We start from the raw sequence: 13,174 nt of genomic DNA, 5'->3' as shown, positions 1-13,174 counted from the left end.
CTGTTTCGTTTGGCAAGCAGCTTGTACCTATAGGCAGAGCGAAGACATTAGGGAGAGTTCTGGTGCTGTAGAACATCAGGTGGAACTGTGAGGTGCAGATGAAGCAAAACAAACAGGCCACCAGTGACCCAAACTGTCTCCACACCTCTCTCTGCATCCGCCAGAGTGTCAGAACCACACACAGTCCAAGAACTCCTCGCACTGCAAAATACAGAACACCACAAGGTCATTATTGCTTGTCACTTAAAGCAATAGTTAACCTAAAAAATAAAACTTTGTCATTATTTACTCTTAATTTTGCCATGTCATTCCAAACCAATATGCTGGGTTTTTTTTCCCATGAAACACAAAAGACAAATTTTGTCTTTTTTTTTGTCAGTATAATATGATAGTGTAATGGAACAAATGGAACCCCTTAATCTGATAGAAAAATGATCGGGGGAATTTTATTTCCACATTGTTTTTATTTAAAAAATGCTTTTAAAAGATAAACTGTATTTTTGCATTCATGGTCACAAAAATGTTTTATATAAAACATTTTTTTAAAAAGGGTTCTTTCAGCTGTTAATTTTTTACTGAAAAATTACACATAAGGACTACATTGTTCTGTTATTTTCTGTATACGTTCTCTGGTACATTAATACATAAAACTAAGGTTGCAAATCTTAGTACATTTTCCTAATCAGCAAATTGTTTTTTTTCTTTTTCCCCAATTTGTAATGCCCAATTCCCAGTGCGCTCTAGGTCCTCGTGGTGGTGTAGTGACTCGCCTCAATCCAGGTGGTGAAGGACGAATCTCAGTTACCGCCGTGTCTGAGACCGTCAATCCGCGCATCTTATCATGTGTCGAGGCTTCACGCTATTCTCCATGGCATCCACACACAACTCACCACGTACCCCACCGAGAGTGAGAACCACATTATAGCGACCACAAGGAGGTTACCCCAACGTGACTCTACCCACCCTAGCAACCGAACCAATTGGTTGCTTAGGAAGCCTGACTGGAGTCACTCAGCACACCCTGGATTTGAACTCGCGACTCCAGGTCCTAATCGCCAATTGTTAATGTTAATGAATGAAAATCGATTAATAATTAACAATAACAATAATAAACTGCAAGTGATGAACATCTTGAAACTAAAAAAATACAAGACTCATTTTTCTTCAAAGATTTATTTATACAGTTTGATTTTTAACTGATCAACTGTAATAATGCAAAACTTTAAAATCTCAATATTAGAGAAAAATGTCTTACTGTAAAAGGAAACATGAAACAGCCATCGAAAGTGTGCATGTAGCCTACTGTTTAAAAATCATTTAAATAAATACACAATGTGAATATGGATATTTTCAGTTTTGTGTACTTTTAATTAGTCAGGCTGTGTATAGTATGAATTTGTGAATTCAAACCTGCATGCTCTTCCAGCAAGAACTGACAAGATTTTCGGTGCAGATGATACAGGGGGACCTGCGGATCAACCATGCTTGTTGTCATGTTCTACTTTAACACACTATGACAGTTTATGTAGTAAAAATAATGTTCATCTATTGACCTGTTTCAGTGACATCCAGTGGCGTCTCTACATTAGTGCAAGTGGGGCTGAGCCCCACCAGATGTGGCGCTGTTGTGCAAAATGCACTACATAATCATAAATGTATTTTAAGAAATAATATAATTTCCACATCTTAAACTTGTTTTATGTCCATAATACCAGACAACAGTATATGTTCTTTTGAGAAATTCTATAATTATTAAGATATGTTGCTTTAAAGCCATTTAATCGTTCTCATTTCATGTGCAATGAGCATTCAATGATAGCCTGAGGGGCACGTTTGCCTTTGCCCCATAGCCAATAAAAAGCTTTGATAATATGTATGTCAAGCTCACAGGTCCTCGGAAATGACCGCTCGAGTGCAGACCTGGGTAGTGAACTTCATTGGTAAATTTTTAAAGCTCATTTTATTCTAATGTGCTGCTGGTTGGCTTAGATAATGTGCACCGTTCATCATTTAAATTAATTGTATGCCATTACTTTGAAGATTTTTGAATCAAGCGGATTATGAATGAATTATTTGAACTTCCAAAAACTTATTTGTACCTTGGATAGTTAAATTAAATGATTATTTCATGTAAAAAAAGAATTTCTGTGGCAGAAATCTTTATTCACCTGTCTAAATCGTGCTCACAGGGAAGGTCGAACACCAAGGGAGAAAGCGGTGTTATGGTAATAAAAACGTTTTATTGCATCAACTTCTGTGCAGTTAAAGTTTGCCAACTATGTCTTATCTCTGTGGAACAGTCAATCAGTTTTTTTACATATAGTCTACTTAATATAGATTATACAGTATTTATGTTTTTGTTTGATTGGTTGCTGTTCATTTACTTAGGTGCTGAAATGCATTTGACAGAATTTGTGACGTCTTTTCATTCTCTTTTCTTTATGTTTAAAGAAAGCAGCGGAGTACTATGAAACCTCTGACCTGACTCTGCGAAACTCCGCCTTTGACATTGACCCTGCCTCAATTCTCAGATGGCGGAGGGCCGTTGGCCTCGAGGTGGTATGATGAAGCCCCGGAAGTGTCATTGGGAACGCAACTGGCCCTGGCATGCACTAGCAAGCTCTCATTTGGCCAGATAGTGGAAATGCAGCTAATGATAAACAGCGAACCAGGCCTGTAATAATTCAGTTCATTTCATGTTTTGAGAAATACTCCAAATCCTTTTGAGGGCGGCAAAATACAGCGAGTACCTGAAGACTAACAGTTTGCAATTCAAGGATGACCTGATGCCCGCTGACAGAAAAGGAAGACAGCAGTTGTAGCCAGAGGTGGAGTATGCCAGGAGAGCGGTAAAGACAGCCTACTATGTTGGACCGAAGCCATATGTGGACAGAGTCCATATTCGACTGAAAGATGACAGAATGTAGTAATGATGAAGTTGCTATTTTCATGTGATAAATGTTATCTGAGGTTATTAATGTCTGTTTTGGATTGTGTTTAAACATGTCCAACATGTCCATGGACAGCTCTTCTCACAGCATTTCATATGAACTGATAGATTTTTCCCACCTAGTTACTTTGATTCTTTTTTAAATTATGTTACTGGTTATATGTTTTGGGAGTGGTGGCCAGGGAGTGACGGTCTACTTGTATAAGTCAGCCAAGGTACGGTATATAGTTGTTTACCAGTGTTTTCTAATTCTAACTTTTACATCACTTTCTCTTAATGTTAGGGGCATCCACAATATAAACAAAAGAAAGGCTATTTTTTGTTCTTAAAACAAAGGACTGATTTTCATTTATTAATATTTAATTTCTAGCTCTGGAATTAATTACTCATTGATGGATTCCTTTTTAAGAGACCTGGGGCCGTATTCACAAAGATTTGTATCTTACCACTAGGAGTCCTCCTAAGAGTTTTTGCTTAAACCCTATTCACAAACCTGCTTAGAGCAAATTTTACTAAGGAAATCTTAAGGTAAGAGTGAGGCGGCGTTGACCTTGTTGCTGTGGATGACATTCTATGAGCGCGCTTTCTTAAATCACCCAAATTGATTGGCAGACAAGGACCCGCTATTTGTCGCCAAATTTATTATAAATAGACAGCGGGATATATAGCCTATTTAATATAATAAATTAGAGCTGTCAGAATTAACGTTTTAACACAAAGGATTAATATTTTTTTTTTAATGTGTTCATTTTTCTTAATTATGATTAACGCATTTACCGTTAATACAAAATAAACCAGCATTAACACTTGTTGGAAGGGTAGTCCCAAAGACATTCTATGTGCGTTACTGTCATAACACGCTAGTTGACCATAACGCTCTCTCCTATGATAGAGCTGCAGAGGTTATCTCAGTAAATAAAAGAATCTCTGCAGACACACACAACAGCACTTTGTGATAAAATTATGGAGAAAGGACCTCTTAATGCTATTTGATGCACAAAACAAGCCCAAATGGGAAATCAAGTATTTTTCAGCCTGTTTAAGGCACATTTGAATTACCACAGAAGCACGTCATGTCTTAACTATCACCAAAACACAGAACGAGACATTTTTGTCTGCAAGCGCTCTTCATGTGGAGTTCAAAGCGCCACTAGCTTTGTTGCCCTGACGCGAATCATGAACGCAGCTTCGCGATTGCTGTAGGAAGGTAGATAGCCGCAGTCTAATGGCAGATTATGGAGGATTTGAGTTTAAGAGATTTAATGCCCATTGCAATGAAAATGCAACCTATAGGAGGACTAGTTCTTTCAATTAATCAACCTCCCAGTTAGACTTTGGGAAATGTTTAATGTTACTTGAATTGGTGCTATTTTAGTGCATTTCTATCTTTATACTGTGGAAGTTCCTTGTACACACATGACTGTGTGGCAACACATAGCTCCAATGCCATCATTAAGTTTGCTGATGACACGACGGTGGTAGGTCTGATCACTGACAATGATGAAACAGCCTACAGAGAGGAGGTGCACACTCTGACACACTGGTGTCAGGAGCACAACCTCTCCCTCAATGTCAGTAAGACAAAGGAGCTTGTGGTGGACTTCAGAAGAAAAGACAGAGAACACAGTCCCATCACCATCAATGGAGCACCAGTGGAGAGAGTCAGCAGCTTCAAGTTCCTGGGTGTCCACATCACTGAGGAACTCACATGGTCCATCCACACTGAAGTCGTTGTGAAGAAGGCTCATCAGCGCCTCTTCTTCATGAGACGGCTGAGGAAGTTTGGAATGAACCGCCACATCCTCACACGGTTCTACACCTGCACTGTAGAGAGCATCCTGACTAGCTGTATCTCCGCCTGGTACGGCAATAGCACCGCCCACAACCGCAAAGCACTGCAAAGGGTGGTGCGAACTGCCAAACACATCATCGGAGGTGAGCTTCCCTCCCTCCAGGAAATATATACAAGGCGGTGTGTGAAAAAAGCTCGGAGGATCATCAGAGACTCCAGCCACCCGAACCATGGGCTGTTCTCACTGCTACCATCAGGTAGGTGGTATCGCAGGATCAGGACCCGCACCAGCCGACTCCATGATAGCTTCTTCCCCCAAGCAATCAGACTTCTGAACTCTTGATCTCTCATGATCAATATACATCAGCACTGCACTTTATTACTCTTATATCTCACACCGGACTGTCATAAATTATATTATTATTATATTATGTCTCTCTTAACAACTGACTATCAACCGACAGCCTGAATGTCAATACAGTACAATACTGTACATTCTATATATATATATATATATATATATATATATATATATATATACTTTTTTTTTTTAATATATATTTTAATTTTTATTGAATAATGTGTATCTATATAGTAAAAAACAAAAAAACAAAAACAGCGTATTGTATACTGTACAGTGTATGTTATTATTTGTATATTGTTGTGTGTAATTATGTGTATATTAGATGTTTAAATTGTGTTGTGTTAATTTGATGTTATTGTAAATTGGTATATGTCTCATCACTGTCACGACTGCTATGTTGATTGGAACTGCACCCAAGAATTTCACACACCATTGCACTTGTGTATATGGCTGTGTGACAATAAAGTGATTTGATTTGATTTGATTTGAAGGCTTTGTTTGGAAAATGTTAATAAAGCACTATATTGTTACATTTTGCTTTGTTTTCTTTCCTTAGATGGAAATAAATGCCTTTTCATAGTAAAAGAATATACAGGTGCATCTCAATAAATTAGAATGTTGTGGAAAAGTTCATTTATTTCAGTAATTCAACTCAAATTGTGAAACTCGTGTATTAAATAAATTCAATGCACACAGACTGAAGTAGTTTAAGTCTTTGGTTCTTTTAATTGTGATGATTTTGGCTCACATTTAACAAAAACCCACCAATTCACTATCTCAAAAAATTAGAATACATCATAAGACCAATAAAAAAAACATTTTTAGTGAATTGTTGGCCTTCTGGAAAGTATGTTCATTTACTGTATATGTACTCAATACTTGGTAGGGGCTCCTTTTGCTTTAATTACTGCCTCAATTTGGCGTGGCATGGAGGTGATCAGTTTGTAGCACTGCCGAGGTGGTATGGAAGCCCAGGTTTCTTTGACAGTGGCCTTCAGCTCATCTGCATTTTTTGGTCTCTTGTTTCTCATTTTCCTCTTGACAATACCCAATAGATTCTCTATGGGGTTCAGGTCTGGCGAGTTTGCTGGCCAGTCAAGCACACCGACACCATGGTCATTTAACCAACTTTTGGTGCTTTTGGCAGTGTGGGCAGGTGCCAAATCCTGCTGGGAAATGAAATCAGCATCTTTAAAAAGCTGGTCAGCAGAAGGAAGCATGAAGTGCTCCAAAATTTCTTGGTAAACGGGTGCAGTGACTTTGGTTTTCAAAAAACACAATGGACCAACACCAGCAGATGACATTGCACCCCAAATCATCACAGACTGTGGAAACTTAACACTGGACTTCAAGCAACTTGGGCCATGAGCTTCTCCACCCTTCCTCCAGACTCTAGGACCTTGGTTTCCAAATGAAATACAAAACTTGCTCTCATCTGAAAAGAGGACTTTGGACCACTGGGCAGCAGTCCAGTTCTTCTTCTCCTTAGCCCAGGTAAGACGCCTCTGACGTTGTCTGTGGTTCAGGAGTGGCTTAACAAGAGGAATACGACAACTGTAGCCAAATTCCTTGACACGTCTGTGTGTGGTGGCTCTTGATGCCTTGACCCCAGCCTCAGTCCATTCCTTGTGAAGTTCACCCAAATTCTTGAATTGATTTTGCTTGACAATCCTCATAAGGCTGCGGTTCTCTCGGTTGGTTGTGCATCTTTTTCTTCCACACTTTTTCCTTCCACTCAACTTTCTGTTAACATGCTTGGATACAGCACTCTGTGAACAGCCAGCTTCTTTGGCAATGAATGTTTGTGGCTTACCCTCCTTGTGAAAGGTGTCAATGATTGTCTTCTGGACAACTGTCAGATCAGCAGTCTTCCCCATGATTGTGTAGCCTAGTGAACCAAACTGAGAGACCATTTTGAAGGCTCAGGAAATCTTTGCAGGTGTTTTGAGTTGATTAGCTGATTGGCATGTCACCATATTCTAATTTTTTGAGATAGTGAATTGGTGGGTTTTTGTTAAATGTGAGCCAAAATCATCACAATTAAAAGAACCAAAGACTTAAACTACTTCAGTCTGTGTGCACTGAATTTATTTAATACACGAGTATCACAATTTGAGTTGAATTACTGAAATAAATGAACTTTTCCACGACATTCTAATTTATTGAGATGCACCTGTATATAGACACATACATAGTGTCAAATTTTAGCACTTTCAAAATATGCGATTAACTACAAAAAATTATGCGATTAATTGCAATTAAAAACATGAATCGACAGACAGCACTAAATATAATATATTATCTAATGGAAAGGTTTAAAAATAAAGTGTTTGTAATTATACACATAGCTAAGGGGTGCAGGGGGCTTTTAGCCCACACCTCAACTGAACTTCGGTTGACATTAAAAGTATTTTCCTGGTAAGGACTATAATTCAATGTAGTTTTAACACCTGTCATTCATTTAAATAGGAAAATATGCCATTTTTCCCTTTGCACTAAGAAAAGTGAAAAAATGCAGTCGGCTGATCGGTCCATCCAACCACTGATCTACAAAAGCCCCAGACTAACTGTGGCTAACTTTCGTGGATGAGGGCGCGCTCGCTAGCTAGTTGTCACTGCCATTCTATGTAGTTTCTAGATGTGTGTAGAACCATAAGATGTTCTGTTATAAACATTTATAAGTCTAGATGTTTATGCAAGTAGTTATAACTTTCGTGATAGTTGTAGAATGACTATATGCTGTTTGTTCAATATTAACAAGCTAATAAAATAATGTTTTACATTCTATGCGGGTTTCGTGTTTATTCTTCTTTTAAGAGAGAAATCTGTCTTAATTCACTGCAAGAAAAGATTGAAGTAAGTTATAAAGTCAGAAGCATTAGACAAAGTAGGATAATGAACAAATATTGCTTTGTACCCTATTATTGGGGATGAGAAAATTACTTAAACCCTACCTCTTCAGTCACACAATGTCGAATGCAATATGCTGTTTTAAAAAAGGCATAAAACACAGAGCATATTGTGCTTCCGTAACGTTGTTGAATGCAGACACAAACAATAAAAGACTGTCAAACGATTTAATAGATACATAAAAAGGAGGAACCCATACACAAGAACACGCAGTTGAAACAACACAGTGTTCCAGTATTATCTGAAACCAAAGACAGCTGCCTCATCAGTGGCTTACCAGACAGCATTTTCGTGTAAAGGTATGGCGTTAAGGAAACTGATTTCAGATTAGATTCCAAGGCATTTTAAGATTTCTGGATTAGTTTTGGTTTCCTTGTGATTGCCAAGGAAAGAGGTGATTGGTTATTGCACATGTGTGCTATGATTGGGGCAGGGGCAGAACTGTTATTCTATGAACATGCGCTACACAAGGGTTGTCCAAACTACAGCCCGCGGGCCATCTGCGGCCAGCCAACAACTCTGATGATTTTGGAAATACAACATAATTTGGCCCGCTATTGAGAAAATATGAAATTCGTATTCTGAACACTGGGTGTTGCTATCGAGTACAGTCACATTTCACAGTGCATTTGTCTTCACTAATGCATTCTCTTTAGTTGCCACCAGCTTCATCCATTAGAAGAGTTCAGGAGTTTGGAATCCTCCAGATTTCCATGGATGAAGCACCACCAAAAAAGAATGATGCATCTGTTATAGGACTGGTATCGGGTTAGATACTTTGCTCAAGTACTCGTTCTCCATAAAATATCCCAACACACTCTCCTAGAATGTCTTCTGCAGCACTGGGAAGTTTTTTTAATTGTTGTGAATTGGTTCATTTTGATGTTTCATTGAAACAAGAAAAATTATTCATGGACTTCTCAGCGCCATTTGAGAATAAGGACATAACAGAGAGCGCTCAAAACACTTGCATATCTCTGCCTGTACTGCTGTACTGCATGCTCAGCTCGCACTTGAGTATCAACTAAATAAAAGGGAGAGCAATCATTTTGATCAAATTAAAATCATATCTGTAACACAAGTAACTGAACAGAACAGAAACTATGATTGAATTACTAATAAATAAAGAGTAATTCTTGCATCAAGTAATAGCAGAAATATGTATCATATTCTGATTATTGTTATGCTTCACACCAAAAACTGTTTGTGCTTTGCAGTGACACTGAATGGACATCAGTAAATAAAAATGCAAAATCCAAAGGCACTGAAAGTAACAAGTTCTTACCAAGTATAATATTTGTTACATTTTACTGCACTGTCAGAAATTAACTTTTCCATAAAGGGCCAATAATTGCCAATTGTATATATATAATTGTCAGGGAAATTTTTATGTTTATGAGGGCATTTGTTCTAAATTCATTATTAGTGTCATTCTTTTATTCAAGACATATTTTATGTGATGGTGTGCAATGCTACTCTTAAAGCTGAACTAAATCAGATAGTATTAATAATAATAAAAAAAAATAAATAAATAAAAAAAAAAACAGAAACTAGGGCAAACCCCACATTTTGAACTTTAGGCCTTTTTTTTTTTTTTCACTTTTGGGGGTATTTTTGCCCTGAGCCCCTTAATTTCTGACCCTGCATCACTGTTCTATTACAAGCGTGAGACAAATATCCTATATTAACCCAAAATGTGATTAAAACATGCATAATATTAAGTATACAATATAAAGATGATGTAATAGTGGCATCTAGCATTTTTATAATAATAATAATAATAATAATAATAATTATTATTATTTTTATTATTACAACGGTGCAGCCCGCCACACCTTCTTTCTTTTTGCATCTGGCCCCCAGTAGAAAAAGTTTGGACACCTCTGTGCTAGACAGAGTGCTTTCACGGTTGCACACCATCCCAGTTTTTACAACAGTGTCTCCCCGCTGAGCAATTACAATGCGTTCCTCCCATGAACGTCGACAGGGGATAATGGTGTGGCGGACGCAGCAAAAGTGGCCTTCCTGGGAGTTGTGGGCCCCTGGGCTTCAGCCGTGTAAGCCTTAATGCGCCCATGTAGACAGAGCATTCCAATTGCACCTTTTATTTTAATGCTTGTAACACACATTCTTTCTTGTTATGTGCATATGATTTTCTTCCAGGGCATTAACATTTTTGGGAACAAATAAAAGTCAGAGGTTGCTGCAAAATGCTGCAGAGGTTAGTAAGTCAATTTGTACCATACATTTTTTTTTCCACAGCTAACTGGTCCACATATTAGCAAGTATGAGTTTTTCTAAAGTGTTAATTTTAATAAAATTGAGGGATCCCCGTTAAGGTTTTTACATACCTTAGCGTTAAACGTAAATGTAAAGCATTCTGTGGTTAACTTCCCATTCTGATTATACTAAAAGTAAATGTAATTCTTGGATGAGAATTTGTCCAAATTTGTCCATTTATGGCTGTGTTTTACTGTCTAAATCTGAAGGTTTGTCAAGGTCTGCATTTACTGTATCTCCCAGGCTCTATTCGTCCCAAAAGGCATTTATCAAAGAGTTTGACAGATTATTATAAAATTTTGTGTGGCAAAAATAAGCCTAATTATTTAAAGAAAACCATTATATGCAAACCCCATAATCAGGGTGGTTTGAATGTTTTGGATTTCACAACGCAAATAACACTTAAGGTCAATTGGCTAAAGAACTTCATTAAAGCTACACTATATAAGATATTTTGTCAGGACTGTCGGGACAGATTTGGCGGGAAATTGCATACTTACATCATTGGTCAGTGAGTGTTTACATCATGTCCGTAAATAAAGAAAAGAAGGTCCAGCTACTACAATGCATGTATATGGTGAAAGGTGTGGTAGTAGTTTGAAGTTGAAAGCTTGTAGCCACAACTGATTAAGCTACAATTTTTTTTTATCCCCTTTACTCCCAATCTAGAATGCCCAATTCCCAAGGTTACTCACCTCAATCCGGGTGGCGGGGGAGTTGCCTCCGCTTCTGAGACCGTGAATCCACGCATCTTATCACGTGGCTTGTTGTGCATGACACCGTGGAGACTCCGCATGTGGAGGCACATGCTACTCTCCGCGATCCACGCACAACTTTCCATGCGCCCCATTGTGAGCGAGAACCACTAATCGTGACCACAAGGTTACCCCATGTGACTCTACCCTCCCTAGCAACCGGGCCAATTTGGTTGCTTAGAAGACCTGGCTGGAGTCACTCAGCACACCCTGAATTCGAACTCGTGACTCCAGGGGTGGTAGTCAGCGTCAATAGTCGCTGAGCTACCCAGGCCTCCTGATTAAGTAACACTGACCATGGATCATTTAGCAAGGCAACCCTTTGGGGAATCACCCGTTTTCAAAATAAAGAAACCGAGAAGAGTGTGCAAGCAAAAAGGGGAAGCGACAGAACCCGCAATAAAACACAAAACATCGAATTAACTTTTCAGAGGTGGCGACAACTCAGAGATCTTAAAGGATTGAAAACCATCCCAGAGATGGAGTTTTTCTTGCTGGACATTTTATTGGACCGATAGTTAGCCAGGTAGCTCTCTTAGCATGGTAGTTCATTAGATAGCGTTAGCCACTCTAATGGGGCATTTCATTATAGATTGTGGTACTGCAGTGCTAAAAAAATTGACTTTTATGCTGGTAACAATGCAAATCTCTAAACTGGTCTATTTGCCTGCTAGCTAAGTTACAATAGTTTCCACCATTTGATTCGATCTGATATGACTAGCAACCATTATGTCTAATGTCATAGTTGCCTAACTTTTGTAAAGCTATTTATTTTAAAACAACTGTTTTCAATAAGTCAAAACAACAGCAGAAGATATGCTACTTACCTGTTTATAAGACAGTTTTCAGATATCCGTCTTCTTCTTTCTTTCGTTATTTATTTTTTTTTAATATATTTTTTATTTTTATTTTTGTGACATTTGCTTTGGTAAGATGATCACCTGTAACATGGTTACACTGATACTTCTTGTGGGAGAAATTCATTTATTGATCATGTTTGAACTACATTTATTGCATTTATGTATTAATGTTTGAATACTAATCATCTGATATTAGAATGACATGTAACAGTAGGGTTAGGAGAGTTGTTTATGATAACATGCATTAATAGTCCATCCAAAGAGTACTTATTGCCCTTACAGACCACAATACCCTCTGAGCGAGGAGGTGGAGCAAGGGATAGCCTCGGATCATGCAAAACTTGTTGAGCGAGGGGCCATAATCTCTTGTGAAGCTTCCCCTGTGAACTCTTTCATTCTGCTGGTGAGAAAGGCTTCTGGGGAGTGGCATTTTGTGCAAGACTTAAGGTTAGTAAATAATGCAATTCATCAAAGGTCATAAATAGTGCCTAACCCTACCACAATATTATCATCAATTCCTAGTACTGCATCTTCGTTTTTCGTCATTGACCTAGCTAAAAATTTCTTAAGCATACCTGTAGACGAAGACTCACAATTTTGGTTTGTTTTCACATTTAAGGGTAAAAGATAGACATGGACTGTTATGCGACAGGGCTATACATAAACTCCAACTGTATTTTCTGAAGAACCGTCAAAAAATTTAGAAGGATTTATGCCAGAAAACGGAAGCGCACTTGTTCAATATGTTGATGATTTACTACTCTGTTCCAATTCCAGAGAAGCATGTGAGGAGGACACATTGGCATTGCTCTTCTTCCAGGCTGAGAATGGTCACAAGGTCAGCAGAAAGAGACTACAATTAGTGAAACAGGAAGCATGTTATGAATACTTAACTGATGACTAATAGCAGCCGGTGCCAGCCAAACATCACTTCAATCTATTACGATGGACTTCAGAGGATGAACTGATGCCAACTCCAACCATAAGACATGGGATACTTCATATGCCACTGCCTGAACCTTGGATTTAGGATAGACCTCACCAAAATTACTGGCCAGGTTGAACTGTGATGCACCTAACTGATCTCTGCCTGCATCACCTCGGTCTAATGATGGACTACACTCTTGAAATGGAATACATAGACTATCAATTAATTGCCAACAAAACCCTTCATCAGCCAACTAATAAGGACAACTGTATCTATGTGAACTTCTGCAGTTAATCCAGGATGGTCTTCAAAGACATTAGTCATTAATCTTACAC

At 38.3% G+C, this 13,174-nt stretch overlaps 1 protein-coding gene across 1 annotated transcript in view; it reads right to left on the bottom strand.

Annotated features, from left to right (window-relative positions):
- alg12 (ALG12 alpha-1,6-mannosyltransferase) overlaps window positions 1–13,174 on the bottom strand; it is a 48,825-nt gene that overhangs the window by 16,077 nt on the left and 19,574 nt on the right. The window contains exon 3 of the mRNA XM_051688744.1: window positions 28–201. Within this exon, the coding sequence (XP_051544704.1) occupies window positions 28–201 (174 nt within the window). The remainder of the gene's footprint in view (window positions 1–27; window positions 202–13,174) is intronic.

Source organism: Myxocyprinus asiaticus, chromosome 45 (genome assembly GCF_019703515.2).
Source record: "Myxocyprinus asiaticus isolate MX2 ecotype Aquarium Trade chromosome 45, UBuf_Myxa_2, whole genome shotgun sequence".
Classification (NCBI taxonomy): domain Eukaryota; kingdom Metazoa; phylum Chordata; class Actinopteri; order Cypriniformes; family Catostomidae; genus Myxocyprinus; species Myxocyprinus asiaticus.
Note: the sequence above shows the minus strand (reverse complement) of the source record. Positions and strands in the feature narration are given on the sequence as shown.